The sequence below is a fragment of the Larus michahellis genome, chromosome 17 (assembly GCF_964199755.1).
Source record: "Larus michahellis chromosome 17, bLarMic1.1, whole genome shotgun sequence".
Taxonomy (NCBI): domain Eukaryota; kingdom Metazoa; phylum Chordata; class Aves; order Charadriiformes; family Laridae; genus Larus; species Larus michahellis.
The window spans coordinates 6,058,922-6,080,235 of NC_133912.1; the positions used below are offsets into that span (position 1 = coordinate 6,058,922).

Below are 21,314 nucleotides of genomic sequence, written 5' to 3' on the forward strand. Positions count from 1 at the left end.
GTTCTTTGTCCACCCTTGTCTTTGCCTGGCCAGCTGCCTGCTTTTCCTAGTGCAGAATTATGATCCTGGACATATTCACTGGTATCCCTCCAGAGGAACTCGTGGGTAGGGATGAGAAGAGGCAAGTGACTGGCCTGGGATGTGGTGATGTTGGAGAGACACAAGAAGGGTGGGAAAATTTGTAAAGCTAAAGCGGAGGGAGGGCAAGTCAAAGAAACAAGTGTTGTAGACAGCTTGAGAGGCAATCCTGGCTTATGGAGACAGGTCGCGGGGGCAGAAGCAAGATGTGACTTATCTGTAATAAGTTGCACAAGGCCACAGGGGAAAGGAGATGAGAGTCTTCTGAACCCCGGCGCTGGACAGGTGTGAGTAAGAGTGCACAGTGGGAAAAGAGCTGAGGAAGGAGCTGGTGCAAAGTCCAGTCCAAAAGACCTGGAGGGACAGGCTGCGTGGGTGGGAAAGTGGGCCAAGTGCTGAGTGCTGGTGCACGTCAGGGAAAGGCAAGGGGCAGTCTGGTTCACTGCTCAGGTGTGTGGGAACTAGCGTCCCTTGCCGAAGGATTAGCCGACATGCTGGCGGGGCGGGGCGGGCAGCAGGAGCTGGCTCCTCCGCCGTCACTGAGGTGCCTTTGTGCTTTGTTGCTGAGCATGGGGTTTCACTGCTTTATTGCAGGAAGGATCCCAGTGCTGCGTCAGCTCTTTCAGCAGGAGCCCTGCTCTGCCAGCCTTCCTGCTTTTGCCATGGGGCATGTTCCCCTCCCCTTGACTTGGGGGGTGAAGCAAAGCAGCTGTGTGAAAGCCAGGAAAGGTACAGCGAGAGTGAAAGCTGTGAGCAAAGGCAGGCATGGTTGTTCCCTTCTGAGTTCTCTGGTTTGCAGCCTTTTTCCTAGAGAACTAGAAGGTTGGCCGCAACTGAGGCTGTTTGCAAGGTTGAAGCACGGACAGCAAGAACTAATGGTCTAGTCTGGTGTTCATCTCTGCTTTTTGCTGTCCGTTTGATGTGTGGCCAGTCACACCCTGGCGTCTGCTTTTCTTTCATCTATTTCTGTGAAGAACACCTAGGAAAAACATGGCTTGGTCTTGTTTAGGGCCTTTGTGTCAGTCCTAGTGGTAGCTCAATGAAAAGACTTCCCAAACCTTAACAGAGAACAAGCAGAGCACCAATGGATCCCTTTGGGAAAGATCTTTCATTCAAGTGGATCCTGAGGCTGCTTTGTCCACTATTTATCCAAAGAGGAAACACAGCATAGGCAGCAGAAGGCAACCCTGCTTTATCCCAAAGGCATCTCCACTGTCCTGTCCCAGCAGACAGCCAATGAAGAGCTGGCTAGAGACCTCACTCAGTCATAGCCATTGACTGGTCCTCAGATAATAACATCTCTGCTGTTGCTACTATGTGCTGGTTCTGGATATGAACCAGTGACCTAGAGTAAAAGGCCCGGTGTTTCCCACTTGCAAGCCAAAGCCAAGCCCGTTCCTTCTTTTTTGAGAGGGATTTGGATGAGAGCCAGATAGGCCATTGTACACGTTGCCATTTCCCGTCAGCTCCCATAAAGCTCCCCGCTCTCAGGTGGGGGAAGGGATGCTTGGGGCCTGCAGTTTCTCTTGGTGTGCCCCCACCTGATCACCATGTTATCTCAGGCCTTTCACGTCCATGTGCAGCCGTGTCATCTGGAGCTATAATCCTGCCACATCTCTTACTCTCTCATCTTCTTTCTAAGGCCCCCTCCCCTTGTGTTGGAAACTCAGTCTTTGTCTTGTAATCCCTTTCGTGTTCAAGCTCCACACTTAAGTGGGACAAAACTGAATCAGTGCATGACAGAGGGACCTCCAGTGAAAGTCTGCTGCTGCAGGAAGTGCATGTTGGGTGTTGGTGAGTCACTGGAGACCACTCCTTCATCGCAGTCAGCTGCAAACCATTCACTAAGCGGGGTTAGGCAGGCACAGTGCTCTTTTGGGAGAGCAGCAGAGTACTGATTTGAATGCCTGGCAATCAATACAAAAAGTCTCTCTGGCAAGAGGAAAGATACTAACCCCAACATCTTGGCCAAGCGCCAGCTTAAACCTTTGCTTCTTGCCACCTGAAATTCCCCTGCTGGGATTTATGATCTTCCTTCCCATTTCCCACCCTTCCTAACACACCTGTTGCGTTCCTTTGGGCTGTTGGAGGCTGGTTGTGTTCTGCCCCACAACGGTTGCATTTCAGACCTTGATTTCCACTTAAAAATAGGGAAGACTTGAAAGATGAATTCAGACAAACCAGGAGAAAAATTCATAAGTGCTACCAGCTGAAAAGTTTTGAGCTCCTGTTCCATCCTGGTTTTCCCCTCATGGAAAGTTCTTGGAGATCTGTTTGAGGTGTCTCTGAGGCATACGGGACCATGTACAGGACATCATTGCCCTTAGTCAAGGAGCAGTGCAAGGGGCTGTCTCAAAATCAGGTGCTTTGTGTAGGGTCTTTTGTAGGTTGAATCGTGATGAATTGTTCTGTTCTTTTGTAAGGTCTGGCTACTGTGACCCTTCAGTTCAGTTCTAAGTGATGCAAAGACTAGTAGGACTGATTCCTCTAACATTTGCATCGGCCACGATATTGCCACACCAAAGGGTGGCTCATCAGGCTTCTGCCAAGGGCTCTTTCAATGCCCTTGGGGTGAGATGAGTATCAGGGAACAGGAGGGAGTGAAAGGAGAGGCAAGGTTGTGCAAAGCGGTGTGGAGTTCACATGGTTCTTAACAAAGAGGCATTGATTGGAGGCTTGCTGTTGTGACAGAGCTCACTAGTGCCTGGAGATCATTTCCAGAGCTTTCTATATGGGGGAGCAAGAACCAGATTTGCAAGTGTGGGAGCCTCAATGTAACAGCACCTCCCGGCTTTTTAGGAGAGAAGGTTTTCAGGTTCGAGAGCCACCAGCTGCCACTTGGTTAAGCGCCCCTCACACCAGGGAGTCCAGACCTTCCTTCCCAGCTCACTGCCTGTGCCGCAGGGCACCACGAGTTCTGCACAGTGCCCCCAAGGCCTTGCATGACCTAATAAATATCTGGGTTTGGGATCGTGGGGAAAGGCATCAACACAAACCACTTCAGAGGCCAAGGTGGAGGATTAGGATCTCAGAGGTCTCCACTAATGAGGTCTTGGCACCAACATGTCTTTGGCACTCAGATGGGCCTTTTTTACTACTTTTGGTCCTCAACAAAAAATAACACCAAAAAACTAATGAGTAAAACGCAACTCGGCAAGCTTCAACCTATACAGCTAATCTTGCCTCGGTGTGCTGGCTGCCCCCTGGGCGGTGTCAGAGCGGATTGGTGGGCATTGGGAGATCTGGCATTGGAACTGCAAACAGCAGGATGTATCCCAAGCTTTTTCTCTGCTGTACCGACCACACACATCATTCAGCAAAGAAAAAGCAAGGCGAACCCCAGCACTGCACATGCACACACACACATCCTGCTTAATATGTTCAAGCCTCTCCAGAGGCTGATTAGTGATTTTATTTTCTCCTCCTCTCCCAGCCGTGCACGTTCATCGCCATCAATTATCTATGCATTTGCCCTGATGAATTATTGAGTGTGTAACGGGGTGAGGGAAGACCCACCATCCCAGCTCAGTCACCTTGCAAACAAACACTCCCCAGAGCATGACAGCAGCTAGTTTGCCCTCTGGCTTCTGATTTAGGACAGGGAGCATGGGAGGCTGATCCAGCAACTTGCAAAACTCTTTACTCCATCTGTTCCCCTTCCTCATCATTGCTGTTGAGGTGTGGGTGTTATTGCCGTGGTACGGAGCAGAGCAATGGGTGCATTATTTCCCTGATGAGAGGCTTGCAGGAGTGGAAATAAAGACTTTACCCTGTCTTGCAAAAGAGCCGTGAGTTACTCAGTCACCTGGAAAGGAAACACGATTTCCGCACAGTGTTTGGGGTTTCTGGGGGTATTTTTTGTTTGTTTTGTTTTGTTATTTCTTCTGCTGGTTTTTTTTCCCCTTTTCCCCTGAAGCCTCTAGAAAGTTTGGAATGTGTTTTTGTTAAAGCTGCTACATGTAGGGGCCTGAATCCCAGTGTTGGCAGCGTTTTGATGTTGGCAAGCAATCCTCAACTGGCACCGGCTTTTTCCCTAGCCAAAAGTCTGACTCTTTACACCTGGGCAGAGGCGGGTTCTGCAGAACCACTCTGGGGTCTGGTTCAGGGTCAGGTTCGTCAGCACCAAAGTCTGCTTTTTCTCCAATTTGTATCCAAGTACAGTCTGCACTGATGCATGGATCCTGTGGTAGGGGTAGGGTAGAAGTGGCAGGGTAGAACTCGGAATTGTTGCGACCACTCAAGGTCAAGAAAAAGCACTTGATTTTTAAAGGGGTCATTCATTAATTTGCAGGGAAATCACGGTGTAAAGAAAGGGCATAGTAATGATGAAGTGAGAGATTGGATTGATCTCTCTCTTGGATGTATACCACATTCTCTGACAGGTTGGCTGACAATATCTTTATTTAAGGGGCATGTCTTAGGTGCCCATCCTTGGGCAGTGGTCGCCTTCAGTCTGGCGTACCTTCTGCGTGCCACGTTCATCTGCATGCCCTGCGAGGGAGAGACTGGGTTGTCCTCCCGACTGCCCTGCAAGGGCGACTCGGAGGAGGAGTCCGCGGCTTTTTGTCCTCTCCTTTCTGAGGTTCGGCTCATCTCGCTCTTTTCTGGCACTGTGAGGAGGTGCTGGGCCACGACTTCCTGCTGTCGCAAATGGGACCTCTTTTATTGGGATATGGAAAGCCTGGTTCAAAGGGAACCGCCGAGGCCTGTGGGGGGTCAGGGAGCTTGTGTGGGAGCGGAGCCAGCTGTGCCATCGCCCCAGCCCCGGGCAGGCTCTGCCTGGGGGCACGGGCCCTTCATGAAAGAGGTGGGGACCGGTGCTGATGAATCCGCTCTCCTCCAGCCTTGGGAGAAAGAGGGAGTGCTGAGCACACCTACAGCCGGGCAGCCGTGAGATGGGCGGCAGGTTGTTCCCAGGGCCTTTGCTACGTGATTGCTTTTGCTCTCCGGCAAGCTCCCACATGCTTTGCGAGGCTCTAAAGACTTCAGAGCCAGACTGCTTGGCAAAGCTGTTGCTCACCTCCCCAGGTGTGGGTGATTCTGCAAGAGGCGCTCTCACCTCCGGGGTAGAAGGAGCAGCGTATGCTGCAAAGCATGCTGGAGACATCTCCCCCCTCCCCATCCACCCGTTCTTTCCTCAAATCCCAGCATGGCATGATCTAGACCCAGCCCTGCTTGGCACTGGGTGCTGTCATTTCATCAGGAAGGCTGTTGTGGGCAGTGGGGTCCCACAGGGCACAGGCCAGACTGGTGTCAGAAAAGTGTTTCACTGTGTCTTACTGCCTGGACATCTTTCTCTAAGGACTCTTAGAGACATCCAGCCTCTAAGGACTCGATGGCTTCATGCATGCAGGCACATGAGGGCACCAGTGCTTTGCTGTGGCCGTAAACAGTGCTGAAAAACATTCCTCAGCACCCAGCCACAATGCTAGGGTGTGGGGCAAACCAGCGTTTGACTCAGGGAAGGGGGCAAGTTCACACAAAGCTCTAGAGACTGAGTTTCGGTCTTAATTGCTGATGACTGTGGTCAGCTGATGGCGTCTTATGGCTGGGCCGGATTGTTGAGGCTTGTCCTCAGGGTCACAGGCTTGGTGTGGAGGGAAGAAGGGGAGAAAGAAGAGTCTTAGGCTGAGTACAGCAGGCATGGAGTGTGGGGCAACACGGGAATGTGCTGAGAAGGTGGTAAAGGTGGGATTTGTGGGTGAGAAGACTTTTGTATGTCTGCACTTGTGTGTGTGTGTGTGTGTGTGTGTGAAACTGCAAGAAGGAGGAAGGAAGCACTCTTGCTCAAGTTCATGTGTAGAAGTCACAGGGCACGTCTGCCAGGGGTCTGGGGAGCTAAGACTGAGGAGTTCATTTTGGCCTTGCACAGGGAGCCCGTTTGTTCCCTGGAAGAAGAGGGTAGGGGAGACATTTCAAAAATGCTTTGTCCCCTCAGTTAAAAGATGCTCCTGTTTCTCTTGCTATGCATTTTTTTCTTTCCCCAGCCTCTCTCTCTTTCATTACCCTTTCATGTTCCTCAGTCGCTGTACATCTTTCTTTTTTTTATTACCCCTTTCTTTCCTTTACTCTCAGTCTCCCAGAATACATCCAATTTCAGATTCTGCCAGAAGCAGTAAGCAGAACCTGCTTTTCTTGTTTTCACCACCTTGCTTCTCTATTGTATTTATCATATAAATACTGGCTGTATAATTACCAGAGCATTATCTCTAAACATACAGATTAGGGAAAGACACAGTGGCAGCCAAAGATGAATTTCAGGGTCAGTCTGGTGGGAGACATTTTTCTCCAGCTGTCAGGGGAGGAATCAACGGAGACAGAATAGCAGTCATGAACACCAGCCACTGCTTTTCCCAAGCACCTTTCATCTTTACTCTGCAGAATCAAGATGGAAGGTTCCTAAATGCAGCCACTTCTAGGGTTAAAAGAAGGCCACAGAAATGATCTAGTTCATGCAGGCAGATCGTGCAAGGTGTATGAGCACTGCCGTAAATCTGTTCTTATATGGAAACTATTGCTACTCTGAAATCGGGGCTGTCTTTGCAGCTCATTTAATTACTGATGCATTTCCAATAGGATTAAATGGATGTCTGAGTGTGTGTTAGCATATGTTAGGATGTGCTGCGCTGATAAATATCTGTGCTTTCATATACCTCCAGATACGCATGCTCTATATATTTACAATAACTGATTTAGTATCATCCAAAGTTGAAGACAAAAGGAAGGGAAGTATTATTGATCCAGTCTTGCGCCTTTTGGTGATCATGAGCCCTAGGTTGGCTGCAGAGCACTGGGGCTCGTCGTGGTGAAATGTGAACACCAATTGTGGGAGGGAGGGTGTTTTTGAACCAGGATAAAGCTGCACGAGCTGCAGGTGTATGCAGGTAGTTGCAGAAGGTACTGAGGGCCTGTAACCATAGACTGTTCTTGTATCAGCCATGCCAAGAAGAAGCTAGTGGAATAAATAAAGGAGTTCATGGTCCCAGTGTCCAAGACTGTTCTTCTGCTTCTGTGCTCTTCTTGTCTGCCTGACAAGTACCTGTATATTCATGTTTTTCCATTTTATTGCAGGGCTGCAAGCTCAGACTGTCTTAGTCAATGACACAGTCTCGGGGTTTATCGGGACAGACGTGGTCCTGCACTGCAGCTTCACCAATCCGCTCCCCAATGTGAAGATCACACAGGTCACGTGGCAGAAAGCCACCAACGGTTCCAAGCAGAATGTGGCCATCTACAACCCTGCCATGGGGGTCTCCATCCTCTCTCCCTACAAAGAGCGTGTGACTTTCCGGAATCCTTCCTTCAAAGATGGCACCATTCAGCTCTCTCGGCTAGAGCTGGAGGATGAGGGAGTTTACATCTGTGAGTTTGCTACCTTCCCAACTGGCAACCGGGAAAGTCAGCTGAACCTCACTGTGCTGGGTAAGATACTGGACAAGCTTTGTAGTGTGAACCATTGCCTCCAGTTAAACAGATCTGGAGGAACCTGAGACTCATGTCCTGGGAACTCAGAGCAAAGGTCAATCTTGGGTGTAAATTTTACCTACAATGATCTTTCAAGTTGACTGTAAAGAGGTGAAGAGCAGGGAACCCAGAGTAGGTGGTTCACGGAGCTATCTCAAGAACACCTCTTCCTCTTTCCAGGCCTCAGTTCCCCTACCTCTTAATGCAGGTGCAGTAAGAGTGACCTGCTCCCTAAGGGAGTGGTGAGGTTTAATGAGCTGTCAAGTGAATGGAGAGAAAAGACAACAGAGTGATCCTAAGCACAAGTAGAGCTTGTCCATGGAGCTTAGGGTTGTGAGTGAATAGACCCCACCCAAGGTCCACATGATTCATTTGCTCTCCAATTTTGGTTTCTCATTCTAATGTAGGGCTGAAAACCTATGGCAGGAAAGGATGGACTTTCCATCGGGTATCTATCTAAGGCACCTCCACCATTCTTTCCCAGGGTTCGCAGCAGCTCTGGATTCACCATGAGGTCTGTCATAGGCTCAGTGGTGCTAGATGTCTCTTGGGTTGTAGTAGAGAGGGTAGCATTGCTTTTCTAACCATCCTTTTGTCCCCTTTTTTTCTCCTTCTCCTCCTTTTTGCAATTCCTTGCAGCCAAGCCCACAAATCGGATGGAGGGCACCAAGCGGCCACTTATTGCTAAGTCTGGCAGGACAGAAAAGATCTTGGTAGCTACCTGCACCTCCTCTAATGGGAAGCCCCCCAGCACTGTCACCTGGGACACCAAGCTCAAAGGGGAAGCGGAGTTTCAGGAGATCCGGAATAGCAATGGAACCATCACAGTGATCAGCCGGTACCGGCTGGTGCCAAGCCGGGAGGCCCACCGGCAGCAGCTCATGTGCGTGGTCAATTACCAGCTGGACCGCTTCACCGACAGCATGACCCTCAACGTGCAGTGTAAGTGAGCAGGGGCAGGACTGGAGGGCAATGCTCCATGGTCAGTCCCTGGGGTGGGTGATAAAGTTTGGCAAAAGAAGATTTTTCTGAAGGGAAGGTGTTGGTCTGGTGGAGGGGTTGAAGTGGGGGGCTGCTCTCTTTTTCTGGAGAGTGGTCCCTTGGAATAATCATATGCTTTCTCTTTTTCACACCTTCTTTCTCTTTCTGCCTCTGGCATGTCCCTTTTTTCCTCCCCTTCTCTCTCTCCTTCCTTCACTCCCTCTCACATAATTTGTCCCACCACCTTTCCCGCCTTGCAATCTCTCTCCTCCTCCCACCCCTGCCCCCTGTTTCATCTCTTCCTATTTCATTTTCTCCCCCTTCTTTTCCATAACTCTTGCCTTTCCTTTTTCATCCTGCTTTTCTGTCTTTTTTGTCCCCCTGCAGATGAGCCAGAAGTCACTATTGAGGGCTTTGATGGCAACTGGTTTCTCAACCGGAAGGATGTGAAGCTGATATGCAAATCTGATGCCAACCCCCCAGCTCACACCTATGAATGGAAGCTGTAAGTGCCTACAGTGCTTCTGCTCCCAGCAGCACATATGTCCTGCTCTGTCTCTGAGACAGGCAGTGCAGTGTACCAGCGCAGTGCAGCCTTAATACCCAGGATAACCTCCTATTTTCCTGGCACGGGAATAATATTCTGTCCTGGTGACATGTGAAGCAGCTGAGATATGCCAAGGTGGATAGTTTGCCCAGCACCACTAAATGCTTTGGAAGGAGAGTTGGAAAAGAACCCAGGATTTCCCTTCCTTAAAGGGGCACAAACAGCACAAAATTTACCCGTATGTGAAAAAATCTTTCCCTGGAATCAGATCCAGCTGCAAGCAGGAGCTCCCCTTCGGAGCACTCATCCCCACACGACTGACATTAAGCAGAAGGAATTCCTTGTCCCCCAGGGTTTCAGCTTTTGGCTGAACACACTAAAGGGACTGAAAAGTAAGCGAGAGGTGTCTGGGGAGTCAGATGGGAATTGGTGCAACCTGAGGTGGTTCTCTCTCCTTCTCTTTCATTTCTATAAGTACTCCTGTAGCTTTAAAAAAGAAAGATCAAATGCATCCGTTCTTCTTTTCAGCTGGCATTTGTCATCAGGAAAGAGGCTCTCAAAATGGCTTTGCAAGGAGCTAGGCATATTCTGTCTCATTTCGCTTCCCAGATCAAACTGTTCACAGTGAAAGTCTGAAGAGGATTGTTTTTCTTGCCTTTTTTCTAGTTCTCATCCCCAGCTCTCTCCCTCTGTTGGTTCTGCCAGTTCGACTTAAACTCCAAGGGGGCTCTCTGCATTCCTCATAACATTGCCAGGAAAGCATTACAGGCAAAGGCACCCCTTGTGGCACCCAAGGCAGAAGAGATGCCAGTTTAGACTATCTGTGTGTAGCAGGGCTGGCGAATTGAGCTGAAGAGAGCCTTGTGAGATGGAGCTGGGGACAGGAGGCAGGTTTTCTCTCTGCTTTTGGGCAAGTCATTTCATCCCTTTGTTCTGCTATTGCTCACGTGCGGGGCTGGAGGCTGAGCGCTTGCTGAGCTCCTGGGCATCGGGCTCTCGGTGGCAGGAGCTCTGTCGCTGCGTACAGACACAGCCAGCACCACAAGCAACCCCTGGTCTCTGTTGGGGCAGTCTGCTCCTCTGTGATAGTGATGCTGAAGGCAGGCTGAGAGAGCTGAAGCACGGGGTAACCAGCTGCCAAACTTCTCAGCCAGGTGAGGTTTCTCTAGCCCAGGGCAGGAAAGAGGGTTAGTTACCATCTAGGCTCAAACACGGCAGGGGATGCAGGTGTCAGGGCTGAGCATGGCACTGCATGACTGAGTCTGAATGTGACGTGTCATTTGCATATCTGGTTTACACACTGCGCTGGTAATAAATTCAGCTCTGGCAGAAACGATTCCTGGGAACAGCACATCTTTGGGCCAGGCATTGAGTTGGTCCCCATGTGCTTGTGTGGTTGATGATTTTATTTTTTTTAAACACGTGAAAGAGATGTTTTCCTGTGGATTCTCTGAGAGCTGTTTGTACGTCCATTTGTCTGTCTTTAGCCTGCAAGAGTTTCTTGACTTACAGCTAAGAGGCTGGGAGCATCAATACTTTACTTTGAGAAGGAACTGCGGGGAGAAAAATGGAGAGAGAGAAAGCAGAAAGTTAAAGAATACAGGTTTCTAAGCCCGCTAGCGCTTCAGTCTGATTCCTCAGCCTCTCCCTTTTTGCACGCTTTGTGGGTCAGTTAGGACTGAGTATACGATTATTGACCTGAGAGAGGATGGAAAGGAAAGATGGAATGCATCTGAAGGTAAGGAGAATAGAGGCAGAAGAAGAGGAAAGTAGAAAATGAGAAAGAGCAAGTAAGACTGGGGGAAACAGAGGTGGAAAGGTAGGGGGAAGAAAAAGTTGGGGCACAGAGTTGCCCCTGGCTCTTTCAGCCCAGACTCCTGCTCTCCCATTCTTGGCCCCAGGCTGCCTGTGCGCAGGGCCCTGCGAGGAAGAGACAGACCGAGCAGATGCGATGAAAACCTGATAAATAATTGTACTGCAGCCAACCACCTAGGCATGCAGCACGTGTGTGTGTATAGGGAGGTAAGGAATGTAAGCAAGATCCATGGGCATCCCCTTCCTTTCCACAGTGGCGCTTTGGTAATATCAAAATGATTCCTCATTTCTTTGGCTGGGCAGCCAGAGAAATAGCCACCAGCAGCTTTGGTTTATCCATATGTGCTACTTCTTCCTGGGGTCAGGAAGCAATTTCTGCTGGTGCTGTTTTGCTCCTGCCTGGAATGTAGAAACCAGCCATGCTTTCCACTCCTCTCATTTGGATGGTGATGAGCAACAGTCAGGGGAGCTGTTAGAGGAAGCAATAGCCTTCTTTAGCATCCCATAGGACAGTTGTTAGATGTGCCCTTGTCTTTGTAGATGCAGGGCCCTAATTCACCCATAGACCGATGTTACACTCTTCTATTCTTCCATCAGCTTTGGGATCATTGTCTTGATGTAGCTGGGAAAGACTCAAGTGTTTGCTGTACATATGTGCTATATGTATATGTAGACATGCAAAATATGTGCGTGTGCATTTAGGCACTTTTTTACAAACCTAATTATGCCCCCATTATTCCCTTTTGTTTCTTACAAATTGCTGACAATATGTGCACATTTTTGTTGGGAGGAGGGGAAAGAATTACTTGAACAATTTTTAATTGCCTAAGAGAAGTAATTACTTCACTTTGCTTCAGTAATTAAGAATAACCAGGCCATGTGTGTCATTTCCTAACACACAGGATTTTTTTATTTTTTATCTGCCTCGTTCATTTATTCTGTGTATCTGTAGACTCAGTTTTGCATTACTCCAGTTTCACACTTATCTGACTATTCTGACATGGGCAGGTCATAGATGGCAGGGCTCTAATCAACACTGCTTTCCTCGAGCTTGAGTTGCAATTAGCACTGGCTGATCGGCTGCCCGGGAGAGTTACCTGGGCAGGAAACTGGAATAAAGCTGGGTCAGGTTAGTGTCCCATTCCTGTATTTTCCATCAAATGGAAAGTCAGGGGTGGAGAAACACTCTGAAGATGAGCCTGCTAGAGATGAGTCACCCAAAACAGAAGGGTGGCCTGGCCGTCTTACCCTGAGTCTGGACCTACTCAGGGATTATGCTGGAAAATGAAGGCTCTGAGTCTGTTTTCTGGATAGGGGAGAATATAGACTAAAAGTACTCCACATCTCATTAGCCGAATCCAAGGGATTGTATGTGACCCAAAGATGTCCAATCTCCCTTGTAATTACAGAGAAGGGAAAAAACCCTGATTCTCATTGTACAATGGATTTCCCCTGGAGACACTCTACTGACTCTTTCCTGTAATGCTGCTCTCTGAGGGTTTGGTTGCAAGGCTGACTACTTTAGTGGGTATTTTCCAGCCAGCACCACCGGGTTCTGGACTTGCCCAAGGGCAAGCGCAGAACCAGCATGTCAGTGCCACCTCTGCAATACTGCTTGACCCTACTGACTATCATCTTGGGGGTCAGCCATGATCTTTGTTTCCCCTAGGCCAAACGGGACTCTGCCAGGGAGCGTGGAAATCCAGAACAACACCATCTACTTTAAAGGGCCTGTCTCCTACAGTGTGGCTGGCACCTACATCTGTGAGGCCTCCAACGCCATCGGTACACGGTCGGGCTTGGTGGAAGTCAATGTCACAGGTAGGAAAACACTTGGTGTGCTGTGAATGATGGAGGAGGAGGAAGAGGAGGTGGGGAGAGGAGAGTGTGAGCAGCTGACAGCTACCAGTCAGTTACATCTCCTTAATATATGCTTTAATCACCAGTGTCTTCTTCTAGGGGTGAGGAGTTTCACAATGCAAAGGGAGCAGTGAAGTTCATTGCTTTGTACTGGTTTGCACTCGTTTGGCTTGGATTTTTTCTCCTTTTGTCTTCTTGTCTTTTCCTTTATTACACCAAGAAACGTTCAGTTTGTTTTCCCCTTGTTGTCTGCTGCTTTGGATTCAGAGACATCATTGGACATGTTAAAAGTGAAGATGTGTCAGGGAGACACTTGTTAGAAGGCAGAAGAAGGAGTAGGATGAAGATACAGACTGCCACTGAGGCAGTAAAGCATGAGATGGATGAGTCATTTGTTCAGGATGGTGTTTGGTGTTTCTGATGTTAGGCAATTCTTACAGTTTGTCATTTGTGCTCCTTCCAATGCCATGTTGGTCTGTGCACTTGCTTGCCTGGCTGCCACAGATTACCGAGAGGCTGTGAGTACTTGAGTAGCTCTGTCTGGGCTCCAGAAAGGAATAACATCACAGGATTCAGACCATGGGAAATGATGCTATGTGATGTCTTATGGGACAGAAGGAATTTGATGACTTGCAAATCAGTGTAGCCATGGGAGTGAGAAAAAGACATGGATATGCTTAGGTACTGTCAGGGAGAGAAAGCCTTGTCAAGAAATAGGTTAAACAGAAGAAATAGCATATGGCAATAGCCTGATTTCAGAGAGACAAAGTGGTACTGCAAGGTATCACCAAAGGGGAAAAGTGGCTGATGGTGCTTTGAGAGCAGGGAAGGGATAAAAGGAATGATTCGTTTTCTCCGTGGGTTAATGACAGGCAGTGACCAGCAGTTGTGGGGCTCAGGAGAGAGAGTTGGAAGTATCTCTTGCAGTAGAGCGTTGGAACACTGCCACACTGCAATGAGCTCCGGGTTCTGGGGGGACAGGGGAGGGAGCGGCCAACCGATGAAGCAGCACTGCTGGCCTGGGAGATGTGCCCGGCAGCTGGGATGACTTGGTGAGGCTCTGCTCTGTTGGGGCTCAGCGCTGGTCTCCTTCGCGTGCTCTCCCTACGCCCCAGCTGGGACCATTGCCAGGTGGGCAGGCAGCACAAACCGCGGCACACGGCCACTTTTCCAGCTGGGCTCACATTGGGGACCAGGGGCATTGTTTCTGCAGAGCAGGGCTGTGACTGCAGCCAGGTGAGCTGGAGAGCAGCCTGTGTCCTGCAAGTGCCACAGACAGCGCAAGTGCCTCTGAGCTGGATGGGCAGTGAGGGGTGCTGGGGCCTCCCCGAGGCATGGGAAATGCAGGACAGGTTCCCGAGATTGTTAGCCCTTCCTGCTGTCTAGCCCAAAGCAAAGCAGAGTGCCTGCTGTTCTGATAGCAGGCCACCTCTCTGAGCCACCCCAATCCTTGAAGAGTTGTCTAACCTGAGAGCGATGGAATGGGCTTCTGAGAGGGGCCGAGCTCCAGCCCCCTCCACCCACTGTCTATGGTGGTAAGTGCTGAGCGAGCATGAAGATGCCAGGGCAGCTGACCTCCTCAAATTAGAAATAACATTGTATTTGGCACCTTCACCACCTCAGTTCCCCTCTTCTGCAACATGGGTAAACCAAGCTAATCTTCCTCTATCCAAATGCTTGGAGGTCAATGGATGGGATGTGCTAATTAGATGCTAATTACCAAGTATTTATTTATGATCATTATCACTGTAGCAGGCCTTTAATTCACACCTCCTGTCCTGGATCCTTGCCTGCTGTGTTGTTCTGGTACATGTTTTTCTCTGGGGGATTTTTCATTTGCCAGTGAAAGGCACCAGAATAACAAAGCTCTTTGTTCAGGACAGCCGCACAGCACCCTGCCCAGCCCTGCCCAACCACCCGCAGCCAGGGGAAGGTCACGGCCGAAATCCATTCAGCCGCTGGCCATTTCATGGGACTCGCCACCAAAGGCACCGTGTTTCTGGGACGGTGCAGGCAACCGCCTGGTACAAACTGAGCAGACTCACTTCCCGTTGGCAATAGCAAACCATCCCATGCAGTAACCAGCACCTTGGGTCCCATTTGAAACACTGACCAGAGGAAAAAGCCCCCAGCTCAATCCCCAGTCACAGAGAAGGAGGTGGGATAGGTATTGCAGAAGACTTAGGAACAGGCTCTCTTCACCATGTCTCATTTTCCATTTTTGTATAGCCTGTACGTCCATTGCTTGCTGTCATTCTGTCTATCCCACCAGCCCATATCTCTTGTGCTGTCAAGATGCGTGTTCCCAACCACCAGATCCAGCCCTCTCTTCATATTTCCTGCTGCCACCTGCCAGCGTTTTATCTGTCTCGGTGCCACAATAGCACTGCAGCCTGGGCAGGCTGCACCAACCGGCCTGCACGGGCATGGGCTCCTCTCGGGGCTCCTCTCGGGTCTGTGGGTTCCCCCCGCGGGCTTTGGTAAAGGTCTTCTTTCCTGGCGGCTTTTCAGGGGACTGGTAGAGCATCGTTCTCACGCTCAATCAGCACAGTGCTGGCAAGGGAAGTGGGGACCGGCAGGATTTCTGGGGAGTGACTTTGGGTTGATGTCTGCCTGGCTGCCTGTAATCTCAATCTATTCCCAAAGGTCCGAATTGTGGGGTTGAGGTTAAATGAGAGGGAAGGAGGGACACACCAGCAGCTGCCCCGTTAGGAGGGATTAGCAGCCAACCTGGTAGGCCAGGCCTCCACCACATAAAAAAAAATGCTCTTAATAATTCATGGGATCTGAATATGTTTATCCAGCTCTCCCTAAGGACCGATTAGGCCAGTGCTGGTGGGGGCTCAGCCGTCCTCGCTCAGCTATTACAGGTACATTTGTTTGGGTCTTGCAGGCAATTTAGGGATTGTCAGTAGACCACGAAACCTCTTTCAAGAGCTGCATGTAATAAATGGAGCTCAATCTAGTGAGCAGCCAACCTTGGGAGAAAAAAAATGGAAGGCTGATGCAGAGAAAACCCTGCAGCGGCTTTTCCCCCTCCTGTCTCCCCGGGTACAGACCTTCCCCCTCCTGCCACCCAGCATCCTTCCTCCCAGACCCAGCTCCAGACAGGAGGCGTGCGGGGCTAGTTCAGCCCCCGCATGGGGCGATTTGTTCAGGGAGAGAAGGCTGAACGCTACTATTAGAGTTATAGCGCATTAAAGAGATTGATAAGTGGAAATTTAATATTTTATTCCTGCAATCTGTTCCTATAATAGCTTCTCCTGCCTTGCAGGACCTTTGTCAGTCGCAGCCAAGCCATGTAGTGTGACATGTAACTATTTATTACAGGCGGTTGGGTGACATAATAAAAGGCTGTGGTTATAGACTGCACGCGTGTCCCTGCATGCCTGCACACACGTGTGGTGGTCCTGCACAGAGAGCTGGTCACATACGCACATATGCGTGGCCCCGATCTGCATCCTGGCGTGCAAATGGGCCTCCCAAACCTGTGTGCCTGCATGGGGATGCCCTGCTGCACAGCCACGTGTGTGTGCAGGACGCAAGAGCATCATTGCATTGGCATGCGTGAATATGCACGTATTTATGAGCATGTGCTTGGCTGCATGGGCCTGTGTGCAGCAGTGCATCTGCGTACCCTGTCTCTTCTGCATGTGTGTACATATACATTTGTGTGTGTATGTGGAGGGAAATTCATGCACTTGGGTACTGGCTTCAGCCAGAGGAAGCACAAGGAGAAAGATGTCATTAAAACACCAAACATCAGGCAATCAAGCACCAGCCAAACATGAAACCCGAAGGAGAATCACAGTGCTAAAGCTGAGAGAGCAGAGCCTGTGCTGAGGCAGTGACCGCTACCAGCCTCTCTGCTGCAGGGCTCCCACCTGTTTCCCAAAGCCAGGAGAGGGTCTTTTCCTCCAGGATACCTCAGGCTTCCCTGGTTGCTTGCTTGGTGTAGTCCCACCTTGGCACCCCCCAGATTTCCAGGAGACAGGACATGATGTGCAGGTGCTCCGGGGAGGGCCTGCAAGGACGGGAGGCTGCGTGCCATTCCAGGGAGGCTCTGTGCCGTTCCCAGGGCCATGCCAGCCCATGGGCAGGCGGCTTTGCAGCCCTGGCCTTGGATGTGCTACAGGCTGTGGGGGGGAGGAAAGGCTGACGGCCCCCCTGTTTGCTTGGCTTGTGACAGGGAGTTGTTTACACAGCACCAGCGATCTCGTCCCAGCAAGGTCACTGCAAACAGCCCGCGGGGCTCACTGGAGCCCTGTGCCATGCGGCAGCAGGCCTTTACTATGGGCTCAGAGCACAAGAGAATGCCCTTTCCAGAAAGCGGTAAATCCCAAGCCCGGAGCAGGTGCACCCAAAGCTCCGCTGCCGGCCAGGGCCGTGCCCCGCTGCACCAGCAAGTGCTTGTGGCTGCGCGAGGTGGGAGGATGTAGGGCTGGGGGCTGAAGAGGAGCAAGCCTGGGGGGTCTGTCTGATGCTAATCTTCCGGATGGCGGGTAGGAGTGTCTGCTGCATCCTGTCTGATGGCATCTGTGCCAACGGCCCCTGCGGGAGCAGCACTTGATTGACAAGCGATAGGTGACCTGACAGAGAGATTAAAACCTAAGACACATTTGGCATCTGGCCTAGAAAGCTGTCACACTCTGAAATGCCAGTGGCAGCTGTTAAACTTCTGGATTAGTTGCCAGTGGTTTTTCCACCCCCCCCGCCTCCTCTCACCTCTGCCCTGCTCCGCTCGAGGAGAGCAGAGATCCCTGGTGGGGAGAGGAGAGGCAGGATCCCTTGAAGACGGAAATGGGCATGCATAAATGCAAGGGCTGTTGTGAAGGAAAAAGGACAGGAGTGCTTCAGGCTTCTCAAATCGCAGCTCTGTCTGGGCTGAGGCAGGTCCAGAGGTATCTCCCTGTCTTCACTTATGTACACGTCTGTTAAGACAGTGGGTCAAAGTCCTGGGATAATTTGCCATGGACTGTACTGGCACAGAAAGTTTGCCATCATCAATTGGTCTTCTAAAAAATACCCACATGATCATCACTATATTTGCTAAGGCCATCTGGGAACTGGGAAGCTCCATGAACCTATTGGAATTAAGTTTCCTGCTCCTCCCCGGAGCTGCTGCTCACCCTGGCTGGACCAGCCAAAGCCCCCGCCCTGCTTCCCATTGCAGCAGGTGTTTGATTTTGCAAGGCATAAGGAAATCCAGGGCCTTCCTCTTGAGGAGCTTCATGCAAGGAGCAGCGTGGGCTGACACATGTCCGAAAGGTAATTTCTCATGGAGTTTGACATTCTCCTCAATGCCCATGGCTACAGCGAGAATCTTGGCTGGTGCTGGGTTTTTCCTTGGCCGTTATGATTGAAGGAAAAAGGATGGAAATGTGACTTCAAGAAAAAATGTGTCCACAGCGAGTAGTGTCTTTCAAAATATCTAAGCAGTGTGGTGAGCAGAAGGGCTTTTGAAAGCTGGTTTCCTGTGGATCTGCATATCACAGAAGAATTACTTGGTGTCTAAAAATATGCTTTTTCTGATCTGGGCCCTTCCTGCCCTTGGGAGCAGCCTCTTGTCCCTGTGGGTTCTCTGATGTCTAATGAGGTTTAGCTCCCACCTCTGCCAGGGATCCCACTCCAGATCTCTGCAAGAGCTTTATGATAGGGATAATTTTGACTCATTCTTCTTCTGTCAGATACCACTGAAATTGGCCAGCAGGTTCAAAAAGCATTAGATAAGGGATTGATGGACAGGCAGGATGATTTGCATACATCTCATTTTTATTGGAAACTGGCCATTAAAAGAAAGATAAGATTTTTAAACCGTGTATTTTTGAAGCCACTCTTGTGGTGGGGAAGGCCTGGTTTGTCTCTGCGGTGGCAGCACTGCTATTGCTGCAGGGAGAAGGCAGGAGCCGGAGCAGGGGGATGCTTGGAGCCCTCCGTCTTGCATGGAGGGATCAAAGAGAACCTGTGGGCTCAGCCGGGTGCCAGAGCGAAGCCCAGGGCGACCCCCCGCCTCCCTGCGCTCCCAGCTGCTGCCCCAGAGGTCTGGCTCCTGGCACGGGGACAGGAAGCTGGGCTGAATGCAACAGCTGGCAGAGCTGGGCAGCGGGCAGATAGCGTTGCTGCTTTAATTCCTATTCATACAGCACTCCCTCTTTTTATGAGGGCTGGGGGGTAGCAGGAGGGGGGGAGGCTTTTTATGCTGGCATTAAAGCCTAGCTTGTTCCCCCTCCCTCCACTCTGCCGTCTCCTGTTTCTCCAGTCCGCTTTTCACAGTGGCTTTAATTCTCTCCAGGCTCTTCCTAATGGATTTTTCACACGGGGCCCCCAGCACGCTCGGGCATCGCACCAGTTTCCAGAAATTTCACGCGCCCCTCGAACACAAAAAGGGGATCCTTTTCCCACACTTTCCCCTCTCCCTGCCGGCTGCAGTTCTGCTCTCTTTTGCACCCCGGCCACGACCCTCAGTGGGCAGAGGGGCAAACCCCGCTGTGCGCGTGGGGCTGGCAGCAGCGGGCGCGTGCGGAGCCGCGGCGAGCCGGGCCTGTGCGGGTCACTCATTAACCTGGCCGTCGGACGCCAGGCAGGCTGGCAGGGTGCTGCAGGCGTGCCAGGCCGCTGGGGCGCAGGCGGGACGAGCTCCCCGCTCACCACCTGGCCTTGCCAAGGAGGGCCTTGTCCGGGCCGGGGACCCCCCTCCCTTCCCGGCCGAGCCCGGGCTGGCGGCTGACTTGCGGCCCCGCGGCCGCGGGGAGGGGCCGCCGGTCTGCACCGCCCTCCAGCGGCGGTGTCGGGCGTGCGCCCTCCCGGAGCCCGTCCCCTCCTCCGCGGGCCGCTCACGCCTCGGTTTGTACCCGTATCCCGCCCCCCCGCGGCTCAGCCGCCTTCCCCCGCCGCGTCCCCAGAGCCCCTCGCCTTTCCAGGCTCCGGGGGAGTGCGGTGGGTGGACGAGGAGGGGAGGAAGCTGTGTGGGTAGGGAGGGGATGATTTCGGCTGCTGGCTTGCGATCTTCCCATCTTTCTTCTCCCTCTCTTCCCACAGTTTGGTTTTGTTTTCTCTGGCATGGGAACTGGGCCGCTGCGAGGAGGATGGGGATGGGATCTGAGCAGAAAATAGTTCCTTCCCCGAACGACGTGTGAAATCCAACACAGCGGCGTGTTAGTTCTCGTGTCCACGGCGTTGGCAGTGGCAGGGGGGTGGCATGTGGGCAAGTGCTATCTCAGGGGCGGGCAGCACAAAGGGCAGGAAAAAAAAAAATATCTATGAGAAAGGTAGAAAAACATTCCCCCTTTCACTTCATATATCCAACCTGGTCTGTTAATGAAGCTTTTAGCAGAAAAGTGGGCCAAACTCCTTCTGAAATTGTGCAGACTTCCTCCCTCAGATCTGTCTGTTTTCCAGAGCTGGGAGGCAGAGGGGATCAGCATGGCTTTAGGGAGCCTGTGCCCAACATGCACACTGTATCTGGGTCTTCTCGGGGTGTGGGATTGGGACCCATGGCCCCACGCACAAAATCTGCCTTGCTGTGGGGAAAAGCAAGGTTGGAAGAGGCTTCAGATCAGAGCTGGAAAATCAAAGATGGTGGAAAATCAAAGATAGAGCCCCCGGGGTCTGAGCCAGCTTGCCGGTCTTTCCCTGTACCCGCTTAATCTCCAGGTGGACCCCTGCTTTGTGCACAGTTTTGGGAATTGGGCACCACATGGTTGCAGAGACTGTGATGGCAAGGAGCAGGGCTGAGGTGGCATGGGCAGGGGTGGCAGGAGCTGTGTGGGCACTTGTGTGGTTGAAGCTGAGCCCTCAGCAGCCAGGACTACCATGGGATGGACGTGACATTTCTTGCTGTCTCTGCAGAGAGGTTTTGCATTAACCAGATGGCTATGACAAGCCTTCTGTTCATGCAACATGTGGTTTTGGCTTTCTAGAACCCAACCCCAGCTCCCTATGCTGAAATACATGCCCTCACTCCTGCTCTGAAGGCTGTCTTTGGAAAGAGATGCTGGCCCCTGCCTGCACAGCGTCTTGCTCCTCATTCTGGTTGCAGCAGGGAGCCCCTCCATCTGCCTGTCCCCCAGCCCGTTCTGCCCACTGTGCTGCTCTGTGTGTGGTTTCAGGCTCATGAGGCTTTGCTCAAGGCAAGTCAGCACTGCAGAAACCACGATTCTGTTGTTAGGATGATGTCTCAGGAAAAACAGGAATGAAACGGTTCTTAGGCCCAAGCGAAATGCTTATGCCATGAGGATCAGGCCAGCAATTGCTTGAATTCAGTACCCTTGTCCAAAATCTGCAGCTGCTCAGGAACTGCCTCTGCTCGGGGGAAGCTCTTTTCTCCCTTCTTCCTTAGTGGCTGGGCTAAGCTGTGCTGCAGGGAAGCCCGCTCCCTGCCCAGCTCCTCCTTGGTCAGGCCTTCCTTCCCCCTTCCAGAAACGTGGCTGCCAGCAGCATGAGGAGGGGACAGGAATCAGAGTCTGCCTCATATCCCTTTTCTGCCTGGGAGCCCCTCCTTCCCCACTGCTCTGTCCTGGCTGCTCTTCTGGGAGGCCATGCTGAGATTGCTAGTCAGTCTGCCAAGGTA

The 21,314-nt window shown here is 51.3% G+C and overlaps 1 protein-coding gene across 2 annotated transcripts in view; it reads left to right on the forward strand.

The window, feature by feature from the left end:
- Positions 1-21,314, forward strand: part of NECTIN1 (nectin cell adhesion molecule 1) — a 94,328-nt gene that overhangs the window by 40,701 nt on the left and 32,313 nt on the right. For both annotated transcript variants that reach the window (XM_074561062.1, XM_074561061.1), the window contains exons 2-5: positions 7,150-7,500; positions 8,182-8,484; positions 8,911-9,028; positions 12,555-12,706. In XM_074561062.1, the coding sequence (XP_074417163.1) occupies positions 7,150-7,500; positions 8,182-8,484; positions 8,911-9,028; positions 12,555-12,706 (924 nt within the window). The remainder of the gene's footprint in view (positions 1-7,149; positions 7,501-8,181; positions 8,485-8,910; positions 9,029-12,554; positions 12,707-21,314) is intronic.